The sequence below is a fragment of the Myotis yumanensis genome, unplaced genomic scaffold (genome assembly GCF_028538775.1).
Source record: "Myotis yumanensis isolate MYYU_CA2020_CCGP unplaced genomic scaffold, mMyoYum1.0.hap1 SCAF_22, whole genome shotgun sequence".
In the NCBI taxonomy this organism is placed as follows: Eukaryota; Metazoa; Chordata; class Mammalia; order Chiroptera; family Vespertilionidae; genus Myotis; species Myotis yumanensis.
The window spans coordinates 12094724-12108094 of record NW_027223773.1 but is presented as its reverse complement, the minus strand read 5'-3'; the positions used below and the strand labels follow the sequence as shown (position 1 = coordinate 12108094).

The 13371-nt window shown below is 43.7% G+C and overlaps 1 protein-coding gene across 10 annotated transcripts in view; it reads left to right on the top strand.

Moving 5' to 3' along the window:
• CEP170 (centrosomal protein 170) overlaps window positions 1–5981 on the top strand; it is a 99502-nt gene extending 93521 nt beyond the window's left edge. For all 10 annotated transcript variants that reach the window (XM_070401436.1, XM_070401441.1, XM_070401438.1 and 7 more), the window contains 3 exons: window positions 554–647; window positions 2074–2125; window positions 3680–5981. In XM_070401436.1, coding sequence (XP_070257537.1) covers window positions 554–647; window positions 2074–2125; window positions 3680–3969 — 436 coding nt within the window. In that variant the 3' untranslated portion in view covers window positions 3970–5981. The remainder of the gene's footprint in view (window positions 1–553; window positions 648–2073; window positions 2126–3679) is intronic.
• Window positions 5982–13371: the final 7390 nt, after the last annotated feature.

The window sequence follows — 13371 nt, the reverse complement described above, 5'->3', positions numbered from 1 at the left end:
GTTATCAAAAGGAAGATTTGTAAAGAAAAACACAGGAAGCACTTCAATTTTTAGTCTTTAAAATAATGTTCATGCTTTACTCAATCAATAGGATTCCTTTTCCTATAGAAAGAGGTCTTAAGAGACACAATTATTCATACCTACTTCAACTTATTTTTATCTTAATTTCATCTTATGCTTATACCACGTACGTTCTATCTGAACAAAGTTGTGTTTTCATTATAACTGATGGTTAATTACAAATATCAGATACAATTTGGGGTGTTATGTCATCTACATTTGTTTTATATTTGGTTTTCAATAAAGAGTGAGGTAAATACAAGAGTTTATGTGTATATTCAGAACCACTCAGTTACTTTCTTAATACAGATCTCTCACATAAATGAGTTCATTAACAATATTGGCTTAGGATTTAATTCACAGTTATGTAATATTTAGGCAGTTCTTTATCCTTGTGAAGGCTTGAAAAAAGATTTTGTTTTTGTATTATTGTTAAAATATGATAGGCTTCTAAATATGAAAATTAAAATGCTTCTGTTTTTTTTATTTATAGAATATTATTTAAAGATAAAGATCGGAATTGGGATGAAATAGAAAGCAAGCTAAGAGCTGAAAGTGAAGTTCCCATTGTGAAAACCTCAAGCATGGTACTAACTTTTCTGAACTATTAAAACATGTTAATAGCAGCGTTTTATTTTAGGGGAATGATATGCTTATTTTTGAGCTGTTTGTTAATATACATTTTTAAAGGAAGATGTAAATGCACATGTTTTAGAAATTTTATGCCTTAAACCAACTCCCACAGGAGTTTAAGATGTTGATTACTTTGAAGTTGTAGAGCAAGTATGTCAAACTCAAGGCTAACATGGGGCAGATGAACAAGGATAGAGGGTGTGGAGGAGGAGCTTGTGTGTTTCTTACTGTTATGCGTTCGTGTTCATGTAATAATCATATGTCATAAGAAGGCAGTTTTGGAAATAAGTTGACATGGCTCACTTCCATTTGCTTAATAAATTGCTTATCTCCATTTTCAGTTTTTTGAGGAAAAAAACTGAAAAAGGAACTCCCATTTGACCCAGTGATCCCACTTGTAGGAATATATCCCAAGAAACTAGAAACACCAATCATAAAGGATATATGCACCCCTATGTTCATAGCAGCACAATTTACCATAGCTAAGATTTGGAATCAGCCTAAGTGCCCATCAGCAGATGAGTGGATTAGAAAACTGTGGTACATCTACACAATGAAATACTACGCTGCTGTAAAAAAGAAGGAATTCTTACCATTTGCAACAGCATGGATGGAACTGGAGAGCATTATGCTAAATGAAATAAGCCAGTCAGAGAAAGATAAATATCACATGCTCTCACTCATTTGTGGAATATAATGAACAACATAAACTGATGAACAAAAACAGATCCAGAGACAGAGAAGCAGTGATCAGATGCTCAAACCTCAGAGGGAAGATAGAGGAGGGTGGGGTAAGAGGGAGAGATCAACCAAAGGACTTATATGCAAGCATATAGGCCTAACCAATGGACACAGACAATAGGGGGGTGAGGGCATGAACGGGAGTGGGGGGGGGGGGATGGAGAGGATAAGGACACATGTAATACCTTAATCAATAAAGAAAAATTAAAAAATTTTAAAAATTGCTTATCTCCTCCTCAAGAATTTGTATAGATTTTTCTCGATCAGCGAGTCATCCTAACACTGAGGTTGGAAGCTTAGACATTTTTCCAAGAAAATCAAATCCTTACGCTCTTTCCTAAAGGTGTGCGAGGCTGATCAATACCAATTCTTCAAAATATTTTCTTAATTTTGAACTTCTCATTTTCTATCATTTCATTGAAAGAAGTAATTTTATTTTAAAATTAATTTAAAGATTTTAAAGTGTGAATCGTGTTTACTGGATAGCCTACTTATTTTATATCATGTTGCTACAAATGTAGTGCATGCGGATAAGGTTAAGTATTCCAAATAAGATGAGTCTGAGAGAAATGGCCTATCAAATAAAAATGTTTTCCATAAAGTAAGGTCATTTTTTGTTGGTTTTTTTTTTTCCTACAGGAGATTTCTTCCATCTTACAGGAGCTGAAAAGAGTTGAAAAACAGCTTCAAGGTAAATTTACTACTGAATGAAGTAGAAAGAGCTAACAGTTTAAGACAGTGCATGTTAAGTGGTATTTCTTAGAATATTCTTATTATTAGAACATTATTTGAGTAAATGTAATGACATGGATAAAAATATAGATTTGAACATAATCCAAATTACTTATAAAAAGAAAGTTCAAAGCTCATTATAAATCATTAAAAAGACATGAAGTTAAATCTTGAGCATATTGCTAAATGTTATAAATGAGGTTACAATATTTTATCTATTACCTATTATATATAATACTAATATGTGAAAATATATCAAATAATATATTAAAATATGTATATGCAGCTTAAAATGCTTATTAACAGAGTTATTTATTTGGTTTGACAATTCTTAAGTTGTATTTGTGGTATAACCCAAATGAACTAGTAACACAAATGATAATTGTGTGATGAGCAACAAGAAATGGATGCATCGTGTTGGCCACAGGGGCCGGAAGAGAGAGAGCAGAGAGGCTCAGTTTGCCTTGAGAACTCTGACAGGGACGTGCATTGGTGTGTGTCAGATCTTAATCATGCATTAATGCCTGCGTAGGTCTTGACCCAGAAGTCCCAAGGGTACAACAGGCCGATTTCCGAGTGAACTGCTGATTCTACTCAATTCTTATTGCTTGAAGTATCATAGACATGATATGTTAGTCCTACCTAAGTGATTCTTACACTTTATTTTGCCTCAACACACCTGAGGGTGTGGACATCCCCCCCATGAGTAAAAGTGGTTGCTCACGTCATGAGTGTTCGCTGGTAGAATGGGGGTGTACTTTGGCAAGGGTCTCTTAAGTGATTCTTAAGTCTATGGCACTTCCTTCTCCCAACTCTACTGTATCCAGTGCCAAGTTGAAAATCACTGACTACGATTTTTCCTCATCCACTCAAAGATCTTTTGGATTGAAAACTGGTTTTAACTGGCCCTCCTATGGAGGTGCAAGATCTGTTTGGCCTGCTGGGGCTGCTAAGAGATGTTAGTATCTAGGCAACGAGGGGATCCTGATGGCTCTGTGACACATCCACATTTGCGCATGGCTGATGTCCTGGCACTCTCACCAGCAGGATGACAACATGCTATGGGAGCATCAGAGTGCCTCATGTATGTCAGTTTCCCCAAACTCCAACAGTAGCAACTGATCCCCAGTTACTTGAGTGATTAATACGGCTAGGAGTGTTCATTAAAATTATAACCAATATTTTCACTTATGCTCTTAAAATAATGAAAGCAAATTTTAAGAAGATCTCTTCTGAATTCCACATGTCCAAATCCCCATCTTCCATCAGGCTCTGAAATGCCCATAAGTGAGCTTCTCCAGGCGCCAGGAAAGCGGTCAGGCCTGGATCGTCTAGATCAGGCCCAGAATGATGAAGAGTGGGGTTTTCAAAACAGTATAGAAAGGAGTCGCCAAAATTAAGCATCAAATAAAGTCATCAATAGTCAAAACATTATCCTAGTCATAAGCAATGCTCACATCTGAACTGTACTGCATCGACAGTTGTCTGTTCCCCTATTCCTTTTTCCCTGCAGCGATCAATGCTATGATTGACCCGGATGGAACCCTGGAGGCTCTGAACAACATGGGCTTTCCCAATGCCCTCTTGCCGTCTCCCCCCAAACAGAAGTCCAGCCCCGTCAACAACCACAGCAGCCCGGGGCAGACCCCGTCCCTTTGCCCGGCCGACGCGAGGGTTCTTCATCCTGCCGCCATCTCAAGTTCAGCTGAGTTTGAGAACACGGAGTCAGAAGCTGACTTCAGCATACACTTCAACAGGTTCAACCCCGACGGGGAAGAGGAGGAGGTGCCGGTGCCGGAGTGACTCTCTGGGAAGCAGGCACCTGGGGAAAGACTAGGAACATTGGAAGCAGCATAGCGTTGACTTGCACAAAACAAGACAGCTTGGTCAAGTACAATCTGGCTATCTCTGGCTTTTTAATTTTATTTATTTATTTCCTCCTATAATGTGGCACCATATCCGTCCTTTCAAACCCCCCGGGGAGCCACTCGGTGCACGTGTAGGAAAAGCACACCGTGGCCATGTCACCTTTCGTGGTTTCATGATTTTCGAACTGAACTATATCATTGCATCCTCTCCCTTCACAGATCTTTGTTGTTAGTTAGTTGTTTTTTTTAAGCCACGCTGTGACCCCCGTGTCCTCTGTGCCAAGCTGCTCCCCAAAATGGACTTTCTCTCCATCTGTACAGATTTGTTACACACTTATATTTGCTTCTTAATAACAGGATTTATATTAGCACTCATGACCATTGGATACAGTGACATCTAACTGTCCACAGTCCAACTGACCTTTCACAAGTCGTTCTTGTGTTCTGAAATTTTCCAACATGTATGTGATTTATGTAACTCCGTAGCGACATAAATTGCCTTGGGGCTTACAGAGATGAACTATTATGTTTGCACTAAGATTCGCTGGGAGTGGTAGGTGGACATATCTATATATCAGTCAGTTCTAACCGCCTTTTGTACATAGGAGACTGATGAGACTGTATTTGTTCTAACCCACAGCATTTTACTCCACTTGCAAAGAGATGAATTTGGCACTTTTTTCAATATTCTTTGTTTTTTTTTAATGGAAGTAAGAGTTTGTCTCTCATTTTAAGGCAAATGATAATTAGAAAGATTAAACTAGACAGATAGTTTAGGTGGAGTATATTTTTAAAACTAAGAACATGTATATTGGTCCGGTGTTACCAAGTTTATATGTGACAGTTGGAAAAAAAATCCCCTTACAACGATCATGCAGTGAAAATTTTCTTCATTAGGAGACCCGGAGAACCAGTAGCCATGAGATTAGTTGATAGTTTCACCCCCAAGCAATGAATTGCTTGTGTGATTCCCTGTAGGACCCCATAGTGAACCCCGTGCATCTGTCTTACTCATTTATAAGGACCCTGCAAGGCGACATGACAAAGGCGTGGGCCTGTGTTACTAACCAGGAAGCCTGTGAAAAATATCTCCTATTAACTTCTTCCTTTCTCTTTCCAGTAAGGTCACGTTTGGGTAAGTTGAAAAAGAAAGCAATTATCTTCATGTTTCCAGAACACTATAATTTGGGTGAATCTAATTCATGTATTATTAGCAGACTTGGAGTTTCCCCTTGACCCCACCAGTCTATAAAGATTAAAGTGCAACCTTTGCAAATGTATGAAATGGTCTTTAATATTTCAGCAATAATCCCGTGCTACATTTGTTTTAAGAAACAAACTGTGTACACTTCAGAAGTTTACAGGATTTGACAAAATCCTGTACCATTGGGCTACTTAATAAAGACGCAAAAGAAAATTTTTTTTTTTTTTTTGTAGAGATGTACAAAAAAGATCTGCGGTGTAATGGATCTCATATTTTTCTTTAATTTTTCTTAAAACGGTAAATGAACTGTTCTCCTAATGAAGCGAAGTTACCCATGCTAATAAAGGAAACTGAAAAAAGGTTTTAAAGAACATGATTGGAAAGATACAAGTGCTTTGAAGGAATAAATGAAACATTAAAACAGGGTCAGTCCATTTGAAGAAAAATTCAACCATAATCACCATTGTTCCCTCTTTTTTCAATTGTTTGGGTACCGATTCCATCCACTTGGAAGTAGCAGATAAGGAGTTGTTTAGGAAAATATCGGCATCTGTCTACTTACATTATTGTTTAAGTGTTTACACAGTTTTGTTTAAATATAAACATTTGGCCTTTTACTATGTTATTTTTATTTTTTATGAATACATTATTCTCCTTATTTATTTTTGTTACATTTATTACTTATGTTATTTTGTTAATGCATTTACAACTCCATTTTTAAATAAAGTGTTTCTGGAACTTTATACGACGGTTGTATATTTCTTAGATCATCTGGATGGCTAATACTTGATCACTTTGCCAGATAACCATTTATACACCGTTTCCCAAATGCTTCCACTCTAATTGACCTGTAAGAGCAGCACAGGTAAGAGGAGCTGAAGGCTGCCTTATATTCTTTTTTTGTTTGTTTGTTTTTAATATATTTTCATTGGTTTCAGAAAGGAAGGCAGATGAGAGCGAGAGATAGAAACATCAATGATGAGAATCACTGATTGTCTGCCTCCTGCACGACCCTACTGGATCGAGCCCGCAACCCAGACATGTGCCCTGACTGGGAATCGAACCGTGACCTCCTGGTTCATAGGTCAATGCTCAACCACTGAGCCACACCGGCTGGGCTGCCTTATTTTCTTGGACATTTCTAAGCAAATCCTCCTGGACCACACCTCGGGCTGCCACCATTTGGCTGGGAATCTCTGACAGCTTTGTTTTTCATGCGGTTTTTTCAGCGACGGTCCCATGGCTGTGTCCATCGTGCCTGCCACTGTGGGCAACTGGCCAGTGGCCTGAGTCACATGTAATCACAATAGAAAGCCACTGAGCAGAGTTAGAAATCTGCAACTAAACTTCACTTTTTGCTTCGGGGAAGTGATTTCAACTCCAGCTGCTCAGGTTCATCATGTGTAAAATGGAGCGAAGGATCTGACTAGCTGGTCTCTGAGCTGTATTTCTGCTCTTTAGAACATCAAAGTCAAAGAGAAAATCTTAAAAATAATCAGAGAGAGAAGAGAGGATTTTTTCTTTTTATTTTTTTTTTTGTTTTTACCAAGAACTGCCTGAATTGTTTCAAGTTACAAAAATGTTTTAGGATATATTTCATTCCCTTTTAAAATTTTATTTTTGCTTAAAGAATGTCAGTTAAAAAATTAAAGTTGATAATGAATTTATGGCATGTCTAACAAGGAGAATACTTCATCCCATCTACTTGTCATATACACTCAAAGCAGATAAAAATGTAAGAACTAAATTGGCACGAACTTCTCTGAAACCGAACTAGCATTACTGAAAAGAGCAAAATCCATTAAGCTCATGCAATTACAGACACTAGGGCTTCCATCCAAATCCAGGCCCCTGTGTCTCCTGCCTCTTATTCAATAAAATGTATATGTAATGGAGATCTGAATATCTAATGGAATTACTAAAGAAGATTTTAGAATTCCATCTTTCAAAGAGTTTGTTTTTGTTTCTTAGTTTTTAATGGCTCTTTGGTCAATGACTGAGCTCTGCTATAAGGAGTGGACTAGAGGACTTCTCCAAGTCTCTCTCGATAATCCATCACAAGCTACTTAACATATTTGCCTCGATTGTTGCCGTAACTGTCTTCCAGAATTTTCTAATTATAAGAAATGTTCCTAGAAGAGAAGTGTGAGGGGTTTGGGGAGAGGAAAATAGGGAAGAAGGAAAAGTTAGTACTGATGCCTTCTCAGGTCATCCCCCTTATAGGCCATGGGGGGGCGGGGGGCGCTTAATCCCACCAGAGCCACCCAATGAGCTGGTAGACTGAGCACTGGAGGGAGGTAGGGAGGAGCACTTACTCTCCAGCTCTCACCTCCCATTGGTCCAGGTCTGCCCCCGTGGCATTAACGCTCCTACACATCCAGGTGATGCTAGTGTGAGTGCTGGGCTGGTTCCTGCAGGTGTGTCATTCTGTTATCAAACATCGAGGGAGATGCTGCCTCCCACAGGAGGTGTTGCCAGGTTACCTCTTCTCAAAGCTGGTGGCTGTAGCCATGGTTAGACTGAGAGGTGGACCGAGGGAATGCCAGCAGGACACGGATTTTGTCCCGTGCACATACTCAGTGCAACAACGGTGATGATCTGGGTTGTGAAAAATCAAAGCAATTTAGCTGCTCTTTTTCAATCACAAAGGAGGATACTGGACAAGTCCGTGTCACTCAAGGAGGAAACTGCACATCAGGGGCCGCTGTCATTTCACATTGGAAATGACTCTTTTCTTCTACGCAGCGGAATTGAAACAGTGTTATATAAAGCAGGTCATGCCCGGTTTTCCGAGAAAGCAGTCAATCCATCCCAGCCTCCCTCAGGAGCACGCCGCTGCGATGTGTGTGGAGACGGTGCCATTCATTACAGGCCATGGGGGTCATTTCCTTCTCGAAGAAAGCATTTTCCTCCTTCACGTGGTACGATATAAAGATAATAAAGACACTGGGCTTCTAGGCAATATGTTGCTTCAGCTGCATTGCTTATCTTAATGTTCAACTTCGGATTCTCTAAGTAGCCAAGATTCACCCTCATTGGATTTGGAGAAAGAGCAAAATATCTGAAAATCCTTTTATGCTCCTAGGCTTCAAGATCCTATAATGAAGAATACTATATAATAAAATGCTAATATGCAAATTGTCCCCTCGACCGGGAACAGAGCTGGCCAATCTCCCGCGTCCCCTCCCCCCGGCCATCCAGCCCGATTGTCCCCGATCCGTGCACAAATTTGTGCACTGGGCCTCTATTCTGTAATAAGTCTGTCTTAGGAAGAGCTGATCTACCCCTAGAAACGTCTGTCTGCTGAGCGTGCGTGCGCCTCTTGGGGAGACGGGGAAGAACACGTCCCAAAGTGCCTCTCCCAAGTGCAGGGAACCCACGTGATAAGCTCACCGACCAGGTTACCAGGAGGCAGGGAAATTCTGGAGGCTTGAGTTATTTCAAACAGAATAACTGGTGGAATTATTTTATGCTTCAACAGGAAATGGAAGGGCCTCATTTTGCCAGGAGGATATATAGATGGAGGTAACCTGTTTAATAGCTTCAAAGAAGAATCCAGGTAACTCATGGATGGCCAAGTCCTGATGGTTTTGTGAGAGAAGGCAATTTCTCACTTGCAAGCCTGTCGGTCTCACAGTGTCTTCCACTGCTCCAAACCACACCAGGGCTACAGTCACCCACCCTCCGGGCAAATGCCGATGAGATGCCTTACCCTTGTTCTGGAAGCTGGACGGTAGGAGAATTGGGCATCTATGTACAAAACCATTATTATCGCCCTAGCTGGTCTTGCTCAGTGGATAGAGCATCGGCCTGAGGACTGAAGGGTCCGGGTTCGATTCCAGTTGGGGGCACATGCCCAGGTTGCAGGCTGGATCCCCAGTAGGGGTCGTGCAGGAGGCAGCCGATCAATGATTCTCTCATCATTGATATTTATCTCTCTCTCTCTCCCTCTCTGAAATAAAAAAAATTTTTTTTTTAAAAAATCATTATCATTATTAAGATCATTGTTATTTCTGATTATTGAACTTCTATCATCATGAGCACTGTGTGTTTGTTTGTTTATTTATTTATTTATTTATTTTTATTTGCAGGCTCAGTCCCCAGTTGGGAGGCGGACAATTGATGTTTTGTTCTCACATCAATTTCTCTCTCTCCCTCTCTCACTTTCTCTTACTCTAAAAACCAATAATAGTAATAACAATAAAGGTTGATTCATGTTTTCTGTCGTCATCTCTTGGTAGCAAGGAGAGGCATATGTGTGCCGACTGCTACACTAAACAATGTGAGTTGAACCCTCCAGGCACTCATTCATTCAACAAATACAAGTGCCTGTATTGCTCAGGTGTGAGACAGGTGCTGATAGGATTTAGATCTCAAGAAGGCCCGTGATGAGATCAGTGACTAGACTAGCCAGGGTAGAATAAAGATACAGCCGAGTGCTAGAGCAAATAGAAAGAAACATGTGTCTCGCCCTGGCCGGTTTGGCTCAGTGGATAGATCCTCGGACTGCGGACCGAAGGGTCCCAGGTTTGATTCCAGTCAAGGGCACAACCTCTGTTGCAGGGTCCTCCCCTGGTCGAGGCTCATGAAGGAGGCAATCGGTGTGTTTCTCTCGCATCACATTGATGTTTCTGTCTTTCCCTCTCCCTTTCAATCTCTCTAAAAAGCAATGGAAAAATATCCTTGGGTGAGGATTTAAAAAAAAAAAAGAAAGTAATGTGTGCCGAGAGGTCCAGAAAAGTGTTCTGTGCATTTCTATGAAATTTGTATTTACCAAAAGTTAAAATAAAAAATAAATACCATTTATATATTTTAAGAGGATTTTTGGTTTCACAAAAGAAGTTCCCATCAGATTCCCCTAAAGGGCGGCATTCCTGATGGAATTAGATCGGCCATCTGATCTACCAAAACTGAATTTACGTGTGACTCCTCGGCCATGTGTTTATTGGGTAAAAGATGCTACGCCATGGTCTCCTTTCAGGTGTCCCCAAATCACATAGAGTTTAATAATGAATAGGAAGCAGCATCGACAAGGCTGAATCCCAGGGAAGAAGGGCCCCGACGTAAAGAATTCCACTTAAAAAAACACACAAAAAAACGTAAAACAAAGTCCTGTCCTGTGTCCAAGGGCAGCTCGTACACAAGCAGACCGGACTCGGATCTCCTCTATGTGTTCCCGTCCTTGTTTCTTGGCTGGATGCTGGCAATTCCTATCCAATGGGCCGGGAGAGGCGGAATTCCATCAGCCGGCGGTTCCCCATCAGCCGTGGGCACCAGGGTCCGGACGGCAGCGCCGGCTGTGACTCGGAGCTGGGGTTATTGATGGATCCTGGAAGAGCCAGCCGCTCGGTTCCGGGCTGAGCATCCATCACTCCAAGCGGCTCAGCTCTGCTTCGTCCTGTGACGGTCATTTCTGGAAAGGGGTTCGGTTCTGTGTTCTGTGTGGGTAGCACCCAGGGCCCAGCCTCCTCCGCAGGGGCCTTGGAGCCGGGAGAGTTCAGACCAGTCCCAGGACAGCAAAGGGTGTAGACGGTCGGGGCTCCAACCTTCCTCCGGCTCTAGGCCCAATAACCAGAGCTCGGAGGGCCGCCCTGAGTGTTGGTGGCGCAAGAAGGACCCCGGCGTGGGGGGTGGGCGGGGGGGGGGGGAATGATGCATACGTGTGCGAGTGCGTATGTCTGAGTGCATGAGTGCTTGTGCGTGTGCATAAGCGTGTGCGTGCGCGTGTGTATGTGTGAGTGCCTGTGTGCGTGCACCTGTGCGTGTGGGGGGTGCTGTGTGCGTGCGTGTGCATGAGTGGGTGCATGTGCATGTGTATGTGTGAATGCTTGTGTGCATGCACGTGTGCGTGAGTGCGTGTGTGGGGTGTTATGTGGGTGCGCGTGCACATGCGCGCGTGCGCGCGTGTGTGCGTGTGCGTGCACGTGTGCGTGAGTGCATGTGTGGGGGTGTTATGTGGGTGCGCGTGCACGTGCGTACGTGTGCATGAGTTGTGTGTACGTGTGTGCGTGCGCGTGCGTGCGTGTGTGTTTCCTTTGGTTCCCAGAAGTCTCAGACTGAAGGTGAGCCCCCGCTGCTCCCGCTGGGAGCCTGTTTGCATCCGGTGGTGCGTTACCAGGCCCCACTTCCTCCCCTCCGACCCCCAAGGACCCCCCGGGCTCTTTTCCCTGCAGCTCTTTGCATTTGCCTCTCCCAGGGCGGCCCCCTTGCCTCTCTGTCTAGGGAGAGCGGCTGCCCCTCTCACAGCTGGCAGCACCCTGACGTCCCAGCGACGCTGCTTCCAGATCTTTCCCTCACCCCCTCGAGGAGGAATGGCCACGCCCAGGGAAGACACTGTTACCCCGCATTCTGTGGCCCCTTGAGTTCTTTCCTGCTTCAGACTAAACCAGCGGTTCTCAACCTGTGGGTCACGACCCCTTTGGGGGTCGAACGACCCTTTCACAGGGGTCGCCTAAGACCATTGGAAAACATATATATAATTACATATTGTTTTTGTGATTAATCACTATGCTTTAATTATGATCAATTTGTAACAATGAAATTAGGGGTCACCACAACATGAGGAACTGTATTAAAGGGTCGCGGCATCAGGAAGGTTGAGAACCACTGGGCTAAACGAACCTCGGGGCCCACGCTTAGAAAATCAGCTTTTGGAGGCAGCCAGGACCCAGGTTCATTAACTACCTAATTCCGTGCTGGCTCCCCTGCAGTTTGCCAGTATCTCCCTTTCTGAGAGCAGATGTCCTCAAGCCTTCCCTGCAGCCTTGGGGGTTGGGGGAGGGGGGAGTTCTCTAGCGAGGGGATCTTTCTTTGGAGTTATTTAGTGGGTTTGTGTTCTTGTAAATCCTTGATCCAATGTGTGGCCTCTCTATCAAAGTGCATCTTGAGCCCGGCCTGTGTGGCTCAGTGGTTGAGCATCAACCTACGAACCAGGAGGTCGCTGGTTCGATTCCCGGTCAGGGCACATGATTGGGTTGTGGGTTCGATCCTCAGTGTGGGGCGTGCAGGAGGCAGGCGATCAATGATGTTTCTCTCTCATGGATGTTGCTATCTATTCTTCTCCCTTCTTCTCTCTAAAAATCAATAAAAACACATTTTTTAAAAAGGCATCTTGAGCCGCTTGCACCTGGTGAATCCATCGCTGCGTTCTGGCAGGATTCGTAAACACGGAGAAAGGTGATTACAGCTCAATCCACTGAGCTGACGTCGCCCACCCGCACACACGTTTTTGATGATCAATGCTGACGGAGACCAGAAGGAGCCTGGGTGAGTGAAATCTTCTGCTACCCACAAATGCTATTTTCCTTGCTGTGGTGGTTTTTCCTGTGTCGATTAGGCTGAACTGCATGGTGTGGAAATCTCGTTGCTATTGGTTTCTGGCCAGGCTAGACCACTAGAAAGATTCTTACAGCACACTTGGGGAGAGTAAGTGAAGGGGCAGACACCGGTAGCTCACACACCCGCCACTCCTCCCCCCTGCTCACCTCGTTAGCAGGTGCAGGGCCTGCAGCTGCTGCACCCGCTCCTGGGTCCTCCCTCAGGGCCTCCCACCCCTGGGTGCCTGTCTGGCTCCGGGACGAAGGGTCCTGGCTTCTGGGGGGCATCTATACCGTCAAGGGCAGATGCAGCAAGAACCAGCAAGACTCCCATCCATTTCTTCTGGGCTCAAGTTCATGTCTGTGGGTTTCACCTGGTTCTTGCTTCCCCCCCCACACTCCTCCACCCCCACTTTCCATCCCCCTTCCCTTCCCGGCTGCCTGCCCGGTGAGTGCACATCTCCTATAAAGTCCCCCAGTGGTCCTGCTTCTCTGATTTACCTGGACTGGCGCAGTGGCTGCGGGCAGCTGCCTCCCAGCCAAACCACCGCAGGTGGAGGTAAGTAGTAAGAGGGTGGGGGGGCGGGGGGGTCCCTCATTCTCCAGTGTAACAGGACCTGGATGAGGGAGGGGCCGTGGAAGGTGGAGTCATGCTGAAGGCTTGCTGGTTTGGGCCAGATCTCCCACTTCCTGGTTCTCAGGCTGCTTTTAAGATTTTTTCCCTTGAAAACTGGTTTAAAGCAATGTTTTAAATATATGTATTTATTGATTTCAGAGAGAAAGGGTGAGAGGGAGAGAGAGAGAAACATCCATGATG